The sequence below is a fragment of the Mirounga angustirostris genome, unplaced genomic scaffold (assembly GCF_029215605.1).
Source record: "Mirounga angustirostris isolate CCGP_5_RB_7025 unplaced genomic scaffold, mMirAng1.0.hap1 SCAF_7, whole genome shotgun sequence".
NCBI classification, from domain to species: Eukaryota; Metazoa; Chordata; class Mammalia; order Carnivora; family Phocidae; genus Mirounga; species Mirounga angustirostris.
Genome location: NW_026991715.1, coordinates 153,423,752 through 153,444,627, shown reverse-complemented (window position 1 = coordinate 153,444,627; position 20,876 = coordinate 153,423,752). Strand labels below are relative to the sequence as shown.

At 64.7% G+C, this 20,876-nt stretch overlaps 1 protein-coding gene across 4 annotated transcripts in view; it reads right to left on the bottom strand.

Moving 5' to 3' along the window:
* Positions 1–2,165: 2,165 nt before the first annotated feature.
* The window catches only part of SLC12A7 (solute carrier family 12 member 7), a 41,763-nt gene continuing 23,052 nt past the window's right edge, over positions 2,166–20,876 (bottom strand). For 2 of the 4 annotated variants that reach the window (XM_045863916.3, XM_054504984.2), the window contains exons 8-24: positions 20,371–20,582; positions 19,773–19,940; positions 19,171–19,269; positions 18,619–18,676; positions 18,038–18,212; positions 16,587–16,705; positions 16,216–16,314; positions 15,673–15,792; positions 14,942–15,046; positions 14,405–14,573; positions 11,894–12,089; positions 11,444–11,613; positions 11,233–11,364; positions 9,111–9,218; positions 7,913–8,091; positions 4,959–5,092; positions 2,166–3,853 (exon numbers count right to left, since the gene is read on the bottom strand). In XM_045863916.3, coding sequence (XP_045719872.1) covers positions 3,762–3,853; positions 4,959–5,092; positions 7,913–8,091; positions 9,111–9,218; positions 11,233–11,364; positions 11,444–11,613; positions 11,894–12,089; positions 14,405–14,573; positions 14,942–15,046; positions 15,673–15,792; positions 16,216–16,314; positions 16,587–16,705; positions 18,038–18,212; positions 18,619–18,676; positions 19,171–19,269; positions 19,773–19,940; positions 20,371–20,582 — 2,335 coding nt within the window. In that variant the 3' untranslated portion in view covers positions 2,166–3,761. Of the gene's footprint in view, positions 3,854–4,954; positions 7,527–7,912; positions 8,092–9,110; positions 9,219–11,232; positions 11,365–11,443; positions 11,614–11,893; positions 12,090–14,404; positions 14,574–14,941; positions 15,047–15,672; positions 15,793–16,215; positions 16,315–16,586; positions 16,706–18,037; positions 18,213–18,618; positions 18,677–19,170; positions 19,270–19,772; positions 19,941–20,370; positions 20,583–20,876 lie in introns of those variants that run through there. The other 2 variants (XR_010413379.1, XM_054504975.2) reach the window with 2 other exon arrangements.

Below are 20,876 nucleotides of genomic sequence, written 5' to 3'. Positions count from 1 at the left end.
GTGCGGGAGCCAAGGGACGGGTGCAAGGACCGCACACAGGGCTGGGCCCAGGAGGAAGGGGCCCCGGAGGTGCCAGGCGCAGGTGGCAGCCCCAGGCAGGCGGTCAGCCCAGCCCAGCCCTGCAAGGAGGGGGCGCCTGTCCACCTGGGGTCCCCGCATCGGCTGAGCGTGAATCCTGAGGGAATGTGGGCTGCTAACGTCAGGTCTCAGCAAGGACAGAAGCTCACTGTGACCATCTCCGCCTGGGAGGAGTACCGAAACCGGCACCACGTAACCCTTTCCTTACCGTCCCTCCCCGTGGGGCCGTGCCCATGGTACAGGGCACACGGCCACGTTCCCGATGCCGCAGCTGGGCCACGTGCACGGCGCGCAGGACAGGGCTTCATTCAACTCCCAGGCCAGCGTCCCCCAACCTGCCCTAGCCTCACGGCCTTCCCCTCCCACCAGCTTGGAACCACAGGCTGAAGGCGGGAGCCTGGAGCGACGGCCCAAAGCACGGGGCCCTCGAGCTCCTCGGGGCTCCCAATCTCCTGGGCCTTGCTCCCAGTGCCCAGAGGCCCCATCACCCTGATGCCGGAGTCCAGGCCTCCCTGGCCACAGGTGGGCTGTTGTGCCCTGCCCTCACCTCTATCTCCAGCGGGACCCCCATCTCCTGGACCCCCACCCCCTGCTGTCGGCTCCGCAGCCTCCATCATCCACACCGGAGGCCCGGCTCCTGCTCTGACAGTCCCCTGCCCGGTCCTGACCCCACCTCGGAGCCCCTCCCACCCTCAGGCTGTCCCTGCCTCAGGGCCTCGGCACCTGCCATTGCCTGTGCCTAGACTGACCCCGTCTCTCCTCTGCCATCCGGTCACAGCTCCCCCCACACGCATGTTGGGTGCTGGCTGATGCCTCCTCACCGAGGCATGGACGGCTCACAGCTGTGCAGAAGGGTCTCGGGCACAACCGCCGCTCAGGCCCATGGGGGGCCGGGATCTCTCCTGGCAGTGAGAGGACTCGATCAACTTCTCTGAGAAGGTGTGACACGGAGTCTGAAGCCCCACGGGGGCCTCTTGGCTCGCTCGCTCACAGAACCTGCCCCACGGGCCCCCTGGGCACCGGTGGCCGAGTCAGGACCCTCGGATTCTGCTAGGTCCTCCCCGTGCAGCTCCATCTGCGTGCCCCACCCTGCCCTCTGTGCCCGGGACATCTGGGCCCCCTGCCCCAAAGGCCAGGCCTCTGCTCCACGTCACATGTGTGGGTGCCCGGGCCCGGCCAGCGCTCACAGCAGGCCTGAAGGAGGGTCACTCCCGATGGTGCTGCAGCCGCCTCGAGCCAGGCCCCCAGGACACAGGGTCGGTTGCCACGCCACACGGCTCCCTGTCACGGCCGCCATGCTGAGCGTCCTAGTTGTTCAGAAGGTATGCTCTCCACAACCCCTGTAGCACACCCCGTCACCCCCAAAGCAGCCCCGTGCCCAGGGTCATGGGTTCTCCCTGCCCCCGACCCCACCCGGGGAGTGGTCACCAGCACGCCGTCTGGCTTTGTCCGTTCTGGGCATTCCGTGTACGTTAGCATAGGACACGTGCCCTGACTGGCTGCTTCTGCGTGGCCCCACGTCCTCAAGACTGCTAGAATTTCATTCCCTGGAAGGCAGAGACCCCGTGGTCTCCCACTCACCAACGGCTGATGCCGGGCGCCTGCAGTTTCGCTGCTGTGAACGCGTGGGGACACAAGGCCCCTTGGCTCTGGCTCTGGGAGCAGGAAGGCTGGGTTGGGAGGCCACAGTCTAGTGGTTCAGGACCCGTGGCACCTCCTCGCTACCCCCCCCGCCACGCGGGAGGGCTCCAGGGTCTCATGCTTGTCCTCCCATTGGGCGGTTAAGTGCTCACGCCGTGAGCCTGGACGCTGGAACAAGGGGGCCCCTCTAATGACGGGTTTTCCCTGCGGATCCCACCCTTCTAGGAATTACGACCTCAGTAACTGGCAGCATCACGTCCTCGTGCTCGGACCCTCCCACTGCCTTTTGCTTTGTTCTTTACGCCTCTTGGGCAATGCAGGTGATGATGTGTGAGCCACCCTCTCTGCCCTGGCCGATAGGACCAGGAGGCCCACGGGGAGGGAGGGAGGGTGCTTCTCCAGCAGTCCCACCTTCATGCTGAATGAGACACGGAGACTTGTCCAAGTACTCAGCTTTTATACAATTTATTCTTCTACCAACAAATGATACAAAGACAAGGAAGCTAGAAAACAACGTGGAACCAACTTTGATTGGCTGCACGTGGGGCCCCACGAGGTTGTGTGGAGGGGGGCGCGCAGATGCAGCCGAGCCCTCCCACTGCAGCTGCACTAAGGTCTACGCCATGTGAACAGGGGTTGGGCGCACGGGGGAGGTCCTGCCACGCAGCCCTTCCACAGCGCAGTGTCAGCGCCACGGGGCCCTGGGGACGTGGCTCTGCCCCTGACAGGCCAGGGGACTGAGAGCCAGGGAGCTGGGTTTCGCTGCTTCACTGGGTGCAGAACAGCGGGGGGAAGAGCATGGATGCCCGGGCCTGGCTGCGGCGGTTTGGCACACGCTCTGGCCAGTGGTCACTCTCGACGACGCAGACCCTCTGTGCTGCCCAACAGCTCCTCGAATGTCTGGACATTTAGCCTCTGCCCTGACCTGAAATCTGTGGACCAGGCGACTTCCTTGGGGTCTGAAGAAGCCAGAGAATGCCAAGGACACGGCCGTTTGGGGCTTGTTCACAGAAGCAGTCTCTTCACTGATGCCCTAATTACCACTGAAATCCCCAGGTGCTTAAATAAATAAATACACCACACAGACGAAGCACAGGTCACCACAAGCTACAGCAGTGTGACTGGGACCACGACCACAAAGCAAGTCCACGGCCAACTGAAACAGCCCACAGTGCCCCACATGTGGCTGCCACCATCCCCCGTGTGCTGACAGGAGGGGACAGGCACACGGGCTTCGGCTCGCTCACTCAGGGCCGCTGAGGCCCTGGGCACCCTGTCCGTGGAGCCTGGCGCGTGGAAACCGAGGGCCATGGGTACGCACACATCAAGCGGGGAACCGTGGTGAATTCTCAGAAACGGGGCCCAGATGCCTGTGTAGGACGTGGCTGTGTCCCAGCTGCAAACCCAGCCCGGGCGTGGCAGGACCCCTGCCTGGGTCTCTGCCCCTCAGGCAGCTTCCTGGAGCCGAACCCCCCGGAACGTGCCCACCCGGGATGACCATCCACGTCCCCGAGGAATCGGGGTCCCCCTCCTAGACATTCCTGCACCAGGCAGGCACGTTGACCAAGGCCACCCAGTGAGCCCGGGGTGGACGGCTCTCCTCGGCCTTAATTTATAGGAACACAAACAGGGACGCTGCAGGGACAGGCGCTGAGGAGGCTGACCGAGGGACCAAGGCTCTCGGTCACCTTCCTGAATGGACCCCTGTGGCCCAAAGTGACCTTCAGTCAGAGCAGGGGTTTCTCGTGAGCATCCTGGACGAGGCAGAACTGACGCGCAACCATGACAACCAGACAGGTCTGGCCACGGAAACCGCTTCTGGAACTCACAGCCTGAGCGCATGGCCAGTGCCGCTGGTCCCAGGTCACCGCGAGCCTCCCTCGGGGGCATCCACGCCTCCCCTCCACGCGAGGAAACCACTGCAGCTGCGGGCTGGCTCCGCGCCTGGAGGGAGAGCTGTGGGGCTATTCTGGAAACTTCCACAGGAGGCCAAGTGTAGCATAATCCCCAGCCCACCCGGCGTGTTCCCGTGAGGCTGAGTGTCAGGAGTAGATGGTGACTACCTCCCGGCCGCTGCCCCGGACCAGAAGGACCCTGTCGAGCCCCTCGGTCAGGACCTCGAGGAACTCCATATCTGGGGTGACCTGAGTTAAGGACAGCTGGTTACACTCACAAGAGTCCCGGGCAGAGGGAGGTCGGTTTGCAGGAAGAGGCCCAATGCAGGCCTCAGCCAGGTGCCCACCGGATGCACGCTCAGATCAGCACGCGCCTGTGGCAGGCCTGACCGGGAACCAGAGCCCCGCCCTCACCCCGGGGCTTCAGCACAGATAGGAATCCATCGAGAGCCCTAACAGCCCGCAAGTCCCAGTCCGGTCACCACCCAAGCGCAGAGTCCTCAAGCTTGTGGTTAGATCAAGGCTTTAAGCCCAAGAGCCACCTGCTAATCCCCCACCCCCACCCCCGCTACCCACATTCCGGCACCAGAGGGGAGGGCGGGGGCCATACCCCAGAGGGCAGCCCCCAGGCCGCACACCCACTAGGCACCCAAGTCCCCATCACAGGACGCACAGTTAAGGGTGCGAACCCAGCTCATGGTAGAGCTGACCTGTGACCTCCAAGGTCAGGCCTGGCAGCCTCCAGCCAACCAGGAGGGGCACCAGCTGAGAAGGGCTGGGAGGCACATGGGGGACCACCTGTGCTTTGGCTCACCTGGATGAGGGGACACGGTGCCCCCCGTCTCCAGGAAGACGCCCAGCCCGGGAGCGGGCCAGGCAGGAGCTCAGAGCCAGCACCGGAACCCACGGCGAGCAGGGTATGGGGTTAGGGGTGTGGTGACTGCCCCCACACTGGGCGTTTCGGGGCCAGGGCTCTGTGTCCGTGTTCATATCACCCGTGGTCCAAATTCCTGCATGTGCCAGGTTCTTCACGGAGGGCCTGAGCTGCCCAGGATACCCCGCACATTTACGGCTTCCTCAGTCACTGATGCCCCAAACCAATCAAGAACTGTTCACCTGGGGCCCCCAGTTTCTGGCACTCAGACCGGGGGGCCAAGTCTGCCCCTCCACCTGGTCTGCGCAGGTTTAGCCCAGGGGCTGGAGGCTCTGGCACCAGGGGCCACGCTTCAGGCCCCACTGCTCCCGCCCCCAACCCAGGAATCCTCCGGGCAAGACAGCCCTGTCCCCGGGAGGTGGAGCGGCCCAGCCTTCCCCGTCCTGCTGGGCTGCACGCACAAAGGATACAGTTCTCATCCCCCTGCCGGTTTCTGGGGGGCCCCGGCATGTTCAGCAGGACAAGCTGCGCGCCCCGGGACCTGCTGAGGACGACACCGTTGAGCTTCACGGCCGTGTGCATCCTCCTGACATTGGACTGGTTCCTGCGGGGGGAGGACCACTTGGTGCTCCGGCCCACAGCTCTGGGCGCCAGGCCGGCCCTAGCCCTGTGAGCCCATCTCAGTCCCGGGGAAAAACATCAGGATTCAAATGGCGTCACCTCCCCCAAAGACCCCACGGGGGAGGAGACTCCATTGAGGCTGGTGAGCACCGACCGGGGACATTACCCACCAACAAGAAGGCTTTGGTCTCCGAACGTTCTACAAACCGAGCTTCTCCAACTAGGAGCAGTGTCCCCTGCTGCAAACAGCGCACTGTTGAGCATGAAAGGCCCTAACCCCACCCCACCTGGGAGCCTCGGGGTCACGGCCCAGCCCTGCTCCACGCTCAAGTGAGCACACAATGGCATCTCACTCGTCCTGACAGGCTGGGGGCGCAGGGGAGCCCAGACATGCTGTGCAGGGAGACGCCCAGGCGCCTGGCGCCCAGGCTGGAGATTCTGGTCGAGAATGAGACTTCAAGGTCCATCCCGGGCTGGGCAGCGTGCCTGCTGCCCTTGGCGAATGGCCGATGGGCAAGCGCTTCCAACGCTCAGCAACCCAGGCCCTGCCCCTCGTCCTCAGCAACCACCGGCTCTGCGCACTCCACTGTGCACCGATGGTCCTCCAAGAGTCCCAGGCAGACCCCTGCCCGCCCGCCTGCACTCGGCCCCATCCTCGTCTACCCCACGTGCGCCAGGTGGCCACGGCCCCCATGGGTCCCCACGGGCTGAGTGTGTCCCAGGAAGCAACTCAGGAGACGCAGTCTGGGCGAGGTAACCGCCTCCAAGACGTCCATACCCCTGAGCTGGAAAACCTGGCAACTCTGCCAGTTCTCGGGTGGCCTGCGCGATGGAATCCGCGGGCAGCCCGGCTGTGTCGGCTGCAGCCCTGCCAAGAGCAGGTCACCCTGCCACAGACTTGGGGGTGGAGGGGCAGACAGAGGCCAGGGCACAGGGTGGGGGGAGGGCCCGCTGGGGCCGCGTCTGGGTCACGCCCTGTCACCAGCTCAGCCCTTGAGCCAAATACACCACATCACAACCACCAATTCCCAGGAGGAAAACAGGGAGCCGGGCCTCTTTCTGTCCAGTTTCGCCTGATAAAATTACAGACTGGGCACCTGTCCACGGCACAATCAGGGATCTTCCATTACAAGACCATGAGTTAGCTGCCTGGATAGACCACAATTACCAGTGTTTGGGGACAAGACTCACTCCAGAAATGAGCGTCTGTGTGGTATCGAAGGATCCCTTACGGCTGAAAGCCTGAAAACACATATAATCTGAAAATCAGGGGTTTGGGTCTGGCTGGAAGGGCCCTGGGCTCCAGGGTGACATGCCTTGTGGAGGTCACAGGGGCGCGGAGATGGCCAGTTTGGCCCTTGTGTTTCCAGGAAGCCAGCAGAAACCTGCATTTGCTCCCCACAGCGGGCCGTAAATGCACAGGGTAAGGGAGCCGGTCATCCGTATACTGAATCTGGTGGGGCAGAGCCTCTGCTGAGGCTGGGGGTGGTGGGCCGCCTGGGGCAGAGGAGGGGCAGGTGAGCGATGAGCACGTGGCCAGCATGGGGGGGAAGCTGAGGTTCCAGTCCCTGGGCTCCTGGGGGCCACACAGCACGGACAACGGACCAAACACAAGCAGATGAGCACCTGCACGCACCAACGCCCCGGGGACAGCCAGCCACCCGTCGCTCAGTCCCCTGCCCCCTACAAGCTGACCTCCCAGCCCAACCCTTGACCAGGAGCCCCCCCAGAGCCCCGGGGACAGGGTCAGCAGGCCCATGGCTCTCAGCGTTTTTGGGGAGAAACCATATTCCTGTCTTCCCGCTTTTGTTTTTGTTGACTGACTTTACCTGGGGACCTCCCCGCAGATCCCCGCATGTCTACAGGCTCCACGCCCTCCATGCCCAACCCTCAGCCTCAGCGCTCTGCTGTGGACGCCGCCCGGCCACCCCTCTGCGGGGGACACACCCGCAGGCGCTGGGGGGGCAGGGGGTGCACAGCAGCCCGTCCAGCTGCCCCCCGTGTTGGAGCATGCACAGGGTCTGTCCACACCCCTCTGCACTTCCGGGCTGCAGCTTCCTGGGTGAACAGCACCCAGGGCCAGGGAGCAGATCTGTCCAAACGCTCAGCCTCCAGGGATGCGGACGGAGCAGCTAAGAGCTACCGAGCGCCGGCCCCCCTCTGCTCCAGCGGCTCAGGACCCGCCCTCCCTGCAGCCCAGTCCTTGCGCTGCTCCAGGAGGAAGCTCAGCTGTGTGCCCTGAGCCGTCTGGACAGAGGGGGGCTGCAGCTCGTGCGGGCACGCACACACACACAGGACTGTCCACACGTGCACACATGCACACACGGTTCACACAGCAGCATGGGCCAAGCATGCGTGGTAACAGGTCTAAGAAGCATCCTAAATAAAATGAGACGACTTACAGATTTCCCCATTCTCTACATGGGAGAGAAAACACAAAGAATGAGTTACTTCAAGAGTGACCACGAGGATCCTGGCTGTCCTCCCCCGGCCCACCTGGTCCTTCTCCCCGGACCCTCCCCTCACTGAAGACCCTCCGGGCCCAGCCGCACCGTGCCCCCCATGCTCAGCCCAACGCCACAGGCAGAACCTGGGCCCCCGTGGGCAGCCTGCATGGGCGGTGGGGTCACAGCTGTAAGTCCCCAGCCCCCCACAAGCCCTGACCTCTAGCTGCTGGGATCCAGCAAGAACACAGACACCCGGATCCCGGCGAACGGTGGCCCGTGGGCCCACGGGTCAGCAGGCGCATGCCTGTGACCAGTACCAGACCACGAAGCACCCCCAGCCCCCGGCCAACACTCACGGCTTCAGGCTGAAGAGGTCCTTGAATCCAGACATGCCCGGCTCCTTGTTCTTGTACTTCTCCGCGATCAGCTTCTCCTTGGTCCAGGTCATCTGCACCTTGTCTGGGGTGGACGGGGCCTGGGTTCTGGTGGCCACCACAGAATGGGACGCAGTGTTCCTGTCATGGATTAGCTGAGCCTGGCGGGAGAGCAGGGGACAGGCAACAGGACCCATTCTGTGACCTCACGTCTCCAAAACGCTCCCGAGAAGAATCGGGTGCAGATGAGAAGCCGGGACCCCAGGACCAGCCCTCCTTCGCAGGGGACCTGATGCCACCCCAAACCCCAGCCGGGGCCTTCCTCCTGGGCATCCAGACCCAACTTGGCCCTCTTCCTGCCCCAGCTCTGAAGGCAACTGAGAACAGCCCACAGCTCCGCGTTGACGAGGGGATGTATGCACCCAGAAGTCTGCACTTGACATAGCTCCACCCCACCCGCTCGTCAATCCGTCCATCCATCCCTCACTCCTTTATCCCCCGTTTATCCATCCACCTGTCTGCCACCACCCCCGTCCCCACACTCGTCAACGGCACAAAGTGAGTCAGGGAGCCCATGTTCTTGGGGCGGGGCAGGTGCACGTTGAGAAAGTCAGTGTTGCCCAAGGCAGGCCGGACAGGCCATGTGCGAGCAAGACCATGACTGAGGCCCAGAGGGAGCTGGCCTGAGGGGGCGACAGGGCTCAGGGCAGAGCCGGGTGCTGCCGAGAAACCGCAGGGTGACATGAGGGGAGGGCAGGGATGGCGCGTGGAGGGGTCAGCACGCTGGCTCTCTGGGACCCACTGTGGCTCTCGGCCAAACAAGTTACGGGAAGGAGGAGGGAGGCCATGTGGGGGCCACTATGGTGGTTCAGACAGGAGCAGAGCTGGGAAGGCCAGAGGACGCTGGTCCGAGCAGACCCATGTGTGCAGACGGGGTCTACATGGCCCCAACCTCAGCCTGGGTGTGGAACCCTGGGGGCCATGAGGGCAGAATCGTGCCACCCGGCCATTCAGAAAGCCAGGCTGGGGACGGACGGCTCCGTGACCGCCAAGACCTGGTCCTGCTGGTCAGGCCAGCAAGCTGCGGCTGGACACCCCAAGGACACCCGCTCGGAGGGGCTGCTCCTGCCGCGTGTGCAAGTGGGGCTGCCAGGTGCCCGCCCACTCCCCGTACACGCACCTCCCTCTCCCGCTCCGTCTTGGACAGCTGCATCTGCTTCAGCATCTGGGACCTCTGCTCCATCATCAGAGTCTTCTCGTATGTGAATGCGGAGATGTCGTTTTCAACCTAGACAGTGCGTGAAGCACGCCAAGTCAACAGGCGCTCGTCCCCGGCTGCACCTGCCGTCTGCACACCGGCTGTCCCCAGCCCACCCCAGCACCCTCAGCCCCAGTGGCCCCCAAATGGTGTGTGTGGGTGACCGCGTGAGTGGGAACTGGCCACAGCTGAATCCGTGTCTGCTCCCATGCCTGCTCCGGGGGAAGCACACGCCTCGTCCTGCAGAGGTGTCTGGAGCTTGCCCGGTGACGACAGGGCCAGGATCTTCTCCAACCCCTGGCCTGACCCTTGGCAGGTGGCCCTGGGTCCCCCCACCAGTCCAGGATGGGGGTGGTGTCAGGCGAGCACCATGTCCTCTGCCTCTTGGGCCCGAAGACAGGGAGCGCCCTGTGACCCTCCGCAGAGCTCTCCCATCGTCTGGCAGGGCCACAGGCCCTGGTCACTGCTCCTGCAAGCTGGATCCCGTCCCACAAACGTGCGGAGATGTGTTCTGACACAGTTTCTGCGTCAATCCACCTTACTGAACTCTGGATATTTTCTTGGGTTTTCCAGATATTTAAGTGATGTCTGCACAAACGTCTCCTTGCTTCCAACACTTAAGCTCCAGCATCAGCTTCCGGAAAGGGAGACTGGTGGGCAGCCCGCTTATTGCTAACCTCTGGAGACATCTGTGGGGGGCTAGCTGTTGGCCGGGTGTCTTTGACTCTGCTGGCTAGATATGCACTGACTCTTACTCCCTGGTACTTGTTATAAAATCTATAAAGTCTACTCTTTAAAGCCACGTCTTAACGATAACCACCAAATCCTTCCCGCTCACGTGTCCTGGTTCAACACTTGGAGTAGTTTTCTAAGCCTTGCTGGCTGGGAGCATCTCCCTCCTTGTTAGTGACCCTGACTTCTTGCTGTTCAATGTTGGCCTTTGACTCTGGCCTCCCCTTCTGCCGTGAGGCTCCCTGGCTCCTGGAGACGGTGCCCTGGGCCCTCGCTGTCCACGAGGTGGGCTTGCTATGCTGGCGGGCTGGGCCCAGGGTGGAGGCTGGCCTGGCCAATGGCCCAGAAGTAGAGCACGGACCACAGGGACCCTGCCCACCTCCCAATGGAAGGACCTGGCTAAGCGGGTTCTGACCACGGTCTGCTCTTGGCCTCACCGGAGTGCATGGCCACGCGAGGCTGGACAGTGGCCTGCTCTCACGGAAGAGATGCAACTGCATCCCTAACGCCCAATGAAACAAAACTTGCAGTCATGACTGAAATCAAGCAGGGACATGGATTTTAACCATAATGCACCAACCACCTACTTAGAAAACTCAGTGAAATTAGCAGCCTTGATACACAAATATAGTCACTGCAAACCACGGGAGTCCACGCCTCACGGCGTGATCCTGCCACGCTGCACCCCATGACCGTTTCCACCCCAGTTCTGTTTGGCTTCTGGGACCTGACGTCGCATAAGGTTCCTGAATGTGGACGGGAATGGCTGGCGGGGGTGACAGCCGGGATGGGGACGGCAGAGGGCAGACGACACAGGCGCTGCCTCGAAGACACCAGAGTGGCCACGGCGGAACAGCGTGAGCAACAGAACCACCGTGTGGTCCCGCGTAAACCCCGACATGGGGAGATCGCCGGAGTCCATGTGGCCGTGGCCATGGCCAGGGGAGACACAAACAGCAGCCCCAGGAGAGATGCCACGGGCAGAAGAGCGCTCCCCCTGCCCCGGGGACCTGCTCCGGGACAGAGTCTGCAGGCGGGAACGCTGGGATCTGTAGCGGAGGAGCCTGGACTGCGGGCTCACGGCCTCTGATGGGCCGGCTGCCACGTCCGCCCGCAGGACGTGCTGAAGGGCCACGTCACATCGGGGTCCCCCCCATAACCCGCTAAACCCACCAGCCCAGCCCCGGGCCTAGCAAAGGTAAACTTCTGCAAAGCTGCCACAGCCCACGGAACCAGGGCAGCATGGGCCCCGGCGGGAGGACGAGGCCAGCGCTACGGGACCCCGAGCCCAGGACCACGCCAGACCCCTCACCATCTCCACCACCTCCACCTCGGCGCTGATCCTCAGGTGGTACAGGAACATCTGCAGGTCCTTCTTCATCTGGATGCTGTTGTCGTCCACCTGGGCCACCGTGAAGATGCGCATCCGGCACTTCCTCCACACCTGGCGGGGGCCTCGGGGCTGGCACCTGCTGCGGCAGCCGAGCCCTGCCCCCCGCCGAGGGACCCGCCCCGCGGCCCACCTTGTGCTGCCGTAGCAGGAACGGCAGGAGCATGAGGAGGCCCCCGTCATGCACGACCCACCACACGTCGATGTCCCCGTCGCTGAAGCGCTCCTGGTTTTGTGGAAACAGGTCCACGTTTTTGGCCACCAGCAGGGCCTGCTGGGCCGCCGTGGTGTCTCGGACGGTTTCTGTGGAGAGGCAGTGGCGGGTTGCCCCAGGGACTCGCGGGCTCCAGCCAGCGTGGGAGGCAGGCGAGGCCACGGGTCCCCGGGAAGCCCCACCTGGGGCCCGTGCTGAAGGCAGCGCAGCCTCGCTCGGCCAGCCACTGGGCCGCCGGCCCCAGGGGTGCGGGGCTCTCCGGCATCACCGCACCAGCGAGGTATCACATGGTGGGGTGCTTTCTCATGGGACGTGGGACACCAGGACGCCAGTGGGAGCCCCGCCCACGGGCCCAAGCACCGCACCCACCGACAAAGTTCTTCCAGGAGAAAGTGTTGTCCTCCTGCTTCCAGGACTCGGGCCACGCCATGAGCACCGTGTTGTGCTTCATGCCCCCCAGGCCGGCCGACTGGATCAGGTGGGACATGCCGTCCCGCAGGCTGGAGGAGACCACCAGCTGACAGAAGCCCTTGGTCTTCTCCACGCCCATCAGAGACCGGATGTTCTGGGGAGACAAGCTGGGTCGGTGCCTCCTCGGAGTATCCTTGCTTGTGCTCCCGGGAGACGCAGGGCCTCCCCCTTCCCCACATCCTGGCCGGCCCATGAGCCAACTGCGTGGAGGCCACATCCCCGTGGGCACCTGCCCGGCCCTTCCCCAGTGAGGCCTCCGCTCCACGAGCAGACACACGAACAGAGGCAGGAACGGTGAGGGACAAGGTCGGGGTGCACCGGCTGCTTCCATTTACGAAGCTGGGTGAATGCCCTGTGCCCCCACCTGGCCGAGACGCTCCTGGCCAGCTCAGGAGTCAGGCCACGTCAGCAAGCCCGGGTGCAAGGGGACCATGGCGCCCCTGGGTCCTTGTCCTCTTGAGACATGCTCCACCAGCCCCGCGGACGGTGGTCCCCTCCCCTCGGGGACACCACGGCTGAGCCCCCCGCTGGGCTGTACGTCTGGGGTGAAACCCAGCTGAGCCACCCACACTCCAGGTCTCGCAGCTCCCAGCACAGCGATGGGGCGGAGCCACCAGCACACGGCTCCGTCCCCAAGAGATGGAAGAGCGGGGCCAGAGGGGCCCCCGTCCCCCACATTGCTCAGACATGCTCACGCAGACTGGCAGGTGGACCAAAAACCGGAACCTGGCCCAGACCCTCGGGAGTGCACACCACCACCGACTCCACGATGTCCTCCTACGAATGACCCCACGGGGACCGAGACGTGTCTACGGACCGCTCACCATACCGCTCGGGACGCAGAAACACCAAGACCCCCAAACACAACCAGAGCGGCGAGGAACAGAAACCTGAACACACACACGACACGGACCGCCGAGCTGACGCAGACACACGCTGCCCGAGAACGGAAAACCGCCTCTTTACAGTAACAAGAGCGCGTGGAACACCTTCTGCAGGACTGGGGTGTTAACGAAACTAGGGAAGTCCGGGACCGCGCGTATCAGATGACAACAGCCCCCGGCGGCAAGGGGGCAGGGATGGGGGATCCGGCCATGCCACAACCGTCCGGGCCGTGGCTGCGGACTGCTGCCTTCCACGCAGCAGGGCGCCCGCCTCCCCTGCGGCCCCCGGAGAAGCCCCCGCGCAGGGAGAGCTGGAGCTGGCGCCCACGTGGCACTTGTGCAAGGTCAGAACTGAACGCCAGGGCCTCTCCCGCCACGCGGTGGGTCTGGGCCGAGCGTGTTAGCGCCCGCGGGAGGCAGTCCCGCCCAAAGACGGGACAGTGTGCGTAGTGCAAGGACGACACTGCCTAAATCCACATACTGTGGCCAGCAACCGCCACGCTGGAGCCCGCGGGCTCACGGTCCTGCCGAAAAAGAACCACTGGTGCCTCCGGGAGGAAGACAGCACCCAGCGCATCTGCTGCCTTCCCTGAGTGAGGAACCCGCGAACCGCCGACGGCACGGAGCTGGCCTATCCAGCTGAGGGAGGCGGCGGGAGGGTCGGATCCAGCACCTGCAACCCCTGGTCTGAATGCGAATGAGCCTCTGGGCGCGGCCCGGCTTGGACGCCAGCCGCAGCGCTCCTAGACACGGGGACACAGCCATCCCTCCCCCACCTGCCTGACTGCCTGAGAGTGAGAAGGACCCACCCTGGAGCAAGGGACCGAGCCGCGCCACCTGCAGGGGTGAGAAAGGGAAGACCGACGCGGGGAAGCAGGGAGGCTGCCCCCAGAAACCAGCGCTGACGTGCCTCCCACTTCGGACATGGACACAGACCGTCGGAGACAAAAGCACAAGACCCGGCGGGTCTGCCTGGAAGCCCCCGGGCGTTCACGACACCAGCCGCTTCCACGTGTGCCTGAAATGACCTGCACAGGCCGAGGTCAGCGTCTCCTCCAGCCAGAGCCCCTGGACACATGGGCCTGAGGCCGCCATGCGAGACAGCGAGCGTGCAGGGGACGGAGCCCAGGCCGAGCCATGGAGGGCGCCAGGGGGACATCTCCAAGGGCGGCACCGAGCGGCCCTTGGAACCAGCCTCTAACCCACACGCTCTCTGAGAGGTCTCAGCCCCCCGCCCCCGGGTGCCTTCAGCAGCCTCAGTTCTGACCCAACCGAACCCAGAAACCAGGCTCTACTACGAAACAAGGCAACAGCGCAACATACAAAACCATGCTCGCAGACGGCAGCGATGGAAAACGTGCTGGTCTGACCCTCCCGCGCAAGGCAGGCGGCAGCGGCGGGCCTGCCCCTCGACCGCTTCAGCCGCCAGCCGTCCCCACCCCGCCTGCGCTCCCTGCTTGGACCTCTGTCCCGCCGCCACCCGCCGCCCGCCACCATCCCGCGGACCCGGCCCGTGCCCGCCCACCTCCTCGGCCCGCTGGGCCTCCACGTGCTTGTCCAGGTAGGTGCCCTCCAGCACAGAGCCCACGATGGTCAGGCCCTTGCCGGCCTTGAGCTGAGTCGTGAGGGACAGCAGGCGGGGGTGTCTCACACGCTGCTCCTCATCCAGGCTCAGCATCACCAGCACCTGGGGCCTGCAGCACAGACCGCGCTCACCAGGCGAGCCTGCCCGGGGCTACAGCCCTGGGCGTCTAAGGGACGGAGGCCGGAGCTCTCAGCACAGAGGACATCCCTGACCTCCCAGAAGCGGGTGACGTGAGGCTGGCGGTCCATGCACTTAACCTCCATCCTCGGCAGGACCCCAGGGAGGTCCACTCACCCCATGCCCCACCCACCAGGCTGATCACGCCACGGCCGACCACCGTGCACTGAGAGAAGATGCTAGAAGCTTCCGAGACAATCGCTCCCCAAAAAGAGGGACCATCCCTCAAGTGTGAGGGTAGAGATGGCGCTCTGCATTCAAAGTGCGTGAGGCCAGGTCGGGGTGGGCTGGGGCGCTCACCTCCAGTTCTTGGTGTGGGGGGGGCCATGCTCCACACGCAGCAGGGCATAGCGGGCTGCGTTTAGCGACAGACCCCGGATGCCATCACCCCACTCCTTCTCAGCCCTGCAAGAAAGGGGCAGCGGTAAGGAACCCAGGAGGGGACTCTAGGGCCAGGGCCCTGAAGCTTCTCTGGACCACAGGCCTCCAGGGGCAGCCTCCCTGAGAAGCCAGCCTGGGGTTTCTGCGACAGGACAGGGTGGGACCCTGGAGTCGGGGACACTGATGAGCACAGCAGGCTTGGTGGGCCTGGCTTCACCAGGAGTGGTCACACGCCCGATGCTCCTTGTTCACCAGCTGGGAAGAGCTGGAGGGGGCCTCCAGGCAGCGGCCGGGACCCCTCAGACCCTACCCCCGGAGGGAGCCAGGCCCCAGGGACGGACCAGGTGCTCTGGGATGCGCTCTGGGACGCTGCACACTTTACACATCACTGCTTTCACTGTATGGACTTCAAAGTTCTCAAAAAGCACATAGTAAAAAAAGCGACACAAGCGTGGAATCCATACAAAGTAGCAAACACAGCTCTGCACCCGCCGTGCCGCAGGTGTGCAGGCCCGGACAGCAGGGCCCACCCGGCTTGGGGGCCCGACTCACACCGCGAGCACCCCCCACCCCTGCACCGGGCTATGCAGACCCCACGGAGACACCCCTGCAGGGAACATCGGCCCGCGAACTCGCGCAGAGCAGCTCACCCGCGGTACTCGATGTACTTGTAGATGCAGCCGGCGATGAGCATGGCGAAGAGAGCATAGTACCAGGAGCAGATGAACATGAGCGCCAGGCACAGGCTCATGCCCAGGAAGGAGAGCGCCCTGGAGAAACACGCACCTCACACGCCTGCCACGCCTGGAACCCCGGAAACCCTCCCGGCCCCTTAACAAAGACCCTTCTCAGCTACAGCAAGGAAGCAGCCATGATGCCTGTGACCAAATCCCCCCCGCCCCGGACGCTGAACCCTCGAGGGCTGAGCCCGCCGTGGCTCCGCGCCCATGGACGCGGGACACCCACCCACTTGCCAGGGCGCTCAAGCACCCCGCGGGCCACACGGCACAACGGGCCTCGCCCGTCCGGCACACACACCAGCAGCAGGAGACCACGTGGCCCGCGGTCACACACGGAGGCCATCCCCCCGGCAGGGACCGGGTGGCCCGGGGGACGCACACGGGCACGGGCCTGCCCGGCTCGGTGCAGGGGCACGAGGGACCCGGGGCCGTCCCGGCGGTGGGAGTGCTCACCAGTGGTAGTATCGGAAACGTGGCCGCCAGTTGGGCGTGCGCAGCAGGGTCTGCACTGCACAGGCCAGGTTCACGAACATGTAGCACATGAGGAAAAACCTGGGGGCGTAAGGACAGGGCCAGAGGAGCCGGGGGTCAGGTCCCACGTGGTCTCCCCACCCCCCCACTACAGCACTGCCCCTCCCGTCTCCCCTCCCTTCCACGGCACCATTCCACGAGGACCACCTGGCCTGCGTGACTGCGTGTCTGGGGACCCCTGAGCAGAAGGCCAGCCCCAGAGCGGGGTCACACACGCCTCCTTGTCCACAAGCAGCAGCCCCATCTCCGTGGCCTGTCCCCACACCCCTCCTACCGGGCCTGCAGTCACTCACATGGACAGGATGGGGGCCACGTTGTCCAGGGAGGCGATCAGGATGCCGGTCTCACAGATGAGGGCCGTGAGGAGCAGGGCCCACGTGGGCTCCCCGTTGGCCTTCCCATGGCCGAACACCTGCAGGGAGAGGGCAGGTGGGCTGCGAGCGTGGGGGGCAGAGGCCACAGGACAAAAGCCCGTGTCCCAGTGAGAAGCCCAGCTTCCCAGGGGCAGCCCAGAAGGGCTCAGGGACGGGACAGAGGCAGAAGCGGACTTTCACAACCTGTCCTGAACCCTCCCCGGCTCTGGGAGGAAAAGCTGACACCCAGAACCGAGAAGGCAGACGGTGGCCGAGGTACCGTCAGGCCTGGGCCTCACAGCGGCGTCAGCGAGGGTGAAGGTGACCCCTCCATGCGCAGGACGGATGGGGGCCTCCGGGGCATCCTGAGACCGGCCTCGTGGGGGCAGGCGCAGGGTCCCCGCGGCACACACGCATGGAGAACCGTGAGGACCCTTCACCCACTGCCACACGGGGAAGGACCACATGGAGACCACAGCTGCCTCCAGGGACCCCAGCTTCCAATGCTTTTCTAGCACAGTCCCTGCTGCCCAGGGGCTCTGGGAACAGACATGCAGGGCATGCCACAGACATGCGGAATGACACCAGAAACAGACTCGGGGAGGGGGCACCAGGGACACAGCAACACCCCCAGAGCAGAACCCAGTCTGCACCGAGCCAACAGACGGAGCTGTGAAGTCTGCCAGAACCTTCCAGGGAGTGAAGGTGAGGACTGTGCTCTGAAGGGGGGAGGACCAGCCCCCACCCAGATGATGAACACACACGAAGGGGCCCCGTGTGCCCCCGAGCCCCAGAGTGAAGCCCTGGCCCCAGCCCCTCAAAAGGCGACTCGACCATGTTTGCAGATGTGAGCTTTACAGGCGGTCCTAATCTAAGTGACCGGTGTCCTTGTGAGAAAGACGAACAAAAGCACAGGGAAGCCACGTGGGGACTCGGGGAAGGTGGGAAGGTGGTGACACACCAAGGACAAACTAGCTTTGGAGCGCCCCCCCCCCCCCCCCCCCGGTCTGGGACTTTTCCGCTCACATCCCAGGGATGTGAGCAAATCCCCGTGTGTTGTCTGAGCCCCCAGCCTATGGCGTGTGGTGCAGGGAGGACGCTGCACCCAGCAGGAGAGACACCGGCCCTGAGGAAATGGAGGCTCCCCGGGTTGCTCCTCTCAATGTTCCCACAGCCCAGGGCGGTGAGGGGCCACCCCCCGTCCCCGACATGCACTGCGCCCTCAGCCCCGTGACCACCCAGGGCGAGGCTGCCAGGCTGGTGGTGGGGACCTGGGTCCCACAGTCCGTAACCGTGAAGACCATGCTCCGGGGGCAGACCCTCAGGGACCCTCGCAGACACACCCCTTCCCGCGGGGCCCCCTGCTCTCAGAAGGGCGGCCACCCGCTCACCTGTAGGAAGGGGATGATGCCGTCTCGGGCGATGGCCTGCAGCAGGCGTGGTGCCCCTGTGAGGCTCTGCAAGCCAGCACCACAGGTCGAGAAAAAGGAGCCGATGACGATGACCCAGGGGGACGGCCAGGCCAGCATGCCGATGACCAGCTTCCCCTGCAGGGCCTCCCCAAACCTGTGGGTCGGGTGGGCGGGCTTTCAAACACAAGCTGAAGACATGAACGTCTTCCCACGCTCTGAGCCGGAGCGAGGCCACTCCCACCCTAAGTGTCCTTTCTCAGGCGCAGGGAAACCACGGTCACTCCTGAGAAGTGGCTCGGCATGGCCGCGCTGTCCGGAACCACACAGAACCCCTCACGCTCTCTCGGGCGGGAGGCTGCTCGGCAGTTCCCCAGCTCCAGGCTGGAGCAGGACAGGACCACATACCAGACCGAGCAGAAACCCCCAGGGGGGCCACGGGGCTCCCGGCTCCCCACGCGAAGGCTGAAACCCTGGGGGAGGTCCCCAGGTCAACCACCATCCACAAGAAAACCGATGCTGACCAGAAAGCTTCTAGAAGCCACAAACAAAAACCAACGTACTTATCTCGTAAGATCACGCCTTCGATGCAGGCCCCGAAGAGCACGATGCAGGACAGGTCTGTGTCTTGCGTCAAGGAAGCGACGGGCCAAACGTCATCGGCAGGGTCTGGTGGCGGGTGGGCATGAACCAGCCCCGCGCCCCGGCTGCCCGCTCCCCACCACCCCGTGACCCCACGGCCCTCAGGGCGCCTTCCTCGCGGCTCCATCCTGCTTCCAGTTGAGTCAGGCTGCACACAGCCCGCCCACCACCACGGGCACTGGGCAGGGGACGCTGGCTCACTCGGCAAGGACAGACCTCGGCAACCAGCACGAGGACGCTGTGCACAGCACCAGGCCCCGCACCCGCAGTTATGGGCCACCCCCGCCTGTCACGTGTGACGACGTAGGTGCCCCACGCAGTTTACCGACAGTGGCTCGGACTGCAGCCGGCGTGAGCTCGGCAACCTGGAGTCCCTCCTTCTCCCTCGTCAGGCAGACGCCAGCCCGGCTCCCCGTGGGGCGGCGGCGGCCAGAGCATCGGGGCCTCCCTCACCTCGGCCCCTTTGAGGATACAGATGAAAGACGTCGTCACGATGGCCAAAATGGTCCCTGTGGGGATTGACTTCTGGGCATCCCTGAGGTCCCCGGACCGGTTCGAGCCCGCCATGATACCTACAGGAGCCGCCGGAAGAGCCCCCAGTTACCACAGACCCAGAACACGCCGCCGGCCACGCCCTTGGCCACGACTCACGGGGGGGGCGTGGGACTAAAGAGAAGCGCCCGGAACCCGTGCCCGCCTGCAAACTGTGGGGCTCCAGCTGGTGGAGGGGAAGCCCGAGCGGCGGTCGAGGGCCCGGGCAAGGGCCGGACGTGCCGACGGCTGCTAGCTCCCGCTGCGCACCGGGCCGCTGAGGGGTGTCCTGGCAGGGGATGAGGCACTGGTGCGCCGAGGGTCGTCCCAGAAAGTCAGATGAAGGTCGTGGGAGGACGGCCCTCGGGTCCACGCACAGCCTCCACGGTCAGTGACCTCAAGTGCTGCTGGTCAGTCGGCAGTGCTTGGGACAAAGCTCCTTCCCACACCCCGATCAGCACGCGGGGGGCAGCAGAGACCCTGCCGCTCGTTTCCTGGGGGGCTGGGGCAGGTGTGCACACTGAGGTACAGGGCAGGGCCTCACCGGTCACGGAGGGGAAGTAGATCCCGACCAGCATGGTGAAGTAGGTCATGATGTCCGTGAGGACGTAGGGCAGGCCGTTGGCCCTGCTCTCCTCTGGCACAGGGACCGACGGCGTGCTCTTCCTCTCCACAAACGCCCCCTTGTCTGCATACGCGCTCCACAGGTTATCTGCGGGGGCAACAGGCCAGTAACAGGTTCCAGAACCTTCTGCCGGGCTCCTGCCATCAGGAAGGCCTGGCAGAGGCGGCGGGGGTGGATGGGCTCCAACTTCACACAAGGACGTGCAACCTCTCCTCCCAGAACCAGCCGGACCAGCCCTGTCGCCCCCGACCACGACCCCGTGTGCGCCCAGCAGCAAACCCCAAAAGGAAGGGTCTACTGACCTGCAGGCTTTGCCACCTGGTGCTGACCACGGCTGCAGCTCCAGGGGCAAGGTGCCCACAGGGGGGCACCTTTGTCTACAGGGCCTGGTGCTGGGCTCCCTCCCCTGCTGGGGGCCCCCACCACCAGAACGCATTCACGGTGGGCCCCGGGGGTGCCAAGAATGAGAGCAGAGGGGGAGGGCTGGCGCGGTCCCACATGGCCCTGGGGTGCTCACCCAGGAGGACGCCGCTGGCCACGCCGGGGATGCCCTGGATCTCCGTGACGTTGTTCTGGGCGAAGTACTCGTCACAGGTGGCGTTGGGCATGGAGCTGTTGCAGAAAATGCCCCAGAGCGCGGTGGGCATCGTGCTGTTGTCGGCAGCGAGGAACTTGGCACAGACGTCGAAGCCACGTCTGGACAGGGTGCGATTTCCCAGCAGACAGACCCTAGCGCGGGGGTCGGGCGTGAGGGCACGTGCGGCCCTTGTGAAGCACCTCCTACTGCTCTGCTTCGGACACCCCACTCTGGGCGACGGGAACGCCCCGCGGGCTGCAAGGGATGGCTGCTGCTCATGCCAGTGGCCTCCCAGCCCGCCGGGCCCCTCCTGGACCAGCCCGACGGGCCACGGGCAGCTCGCTCACTCGCTGTGACCTCGGGCCACTTCCCTGGGACTGGGCATCCACGTGCGTAAGAGGGACAAGAAAGAAACCCACTGGGGCCGGGCGGGGGTGCTCCTGCAA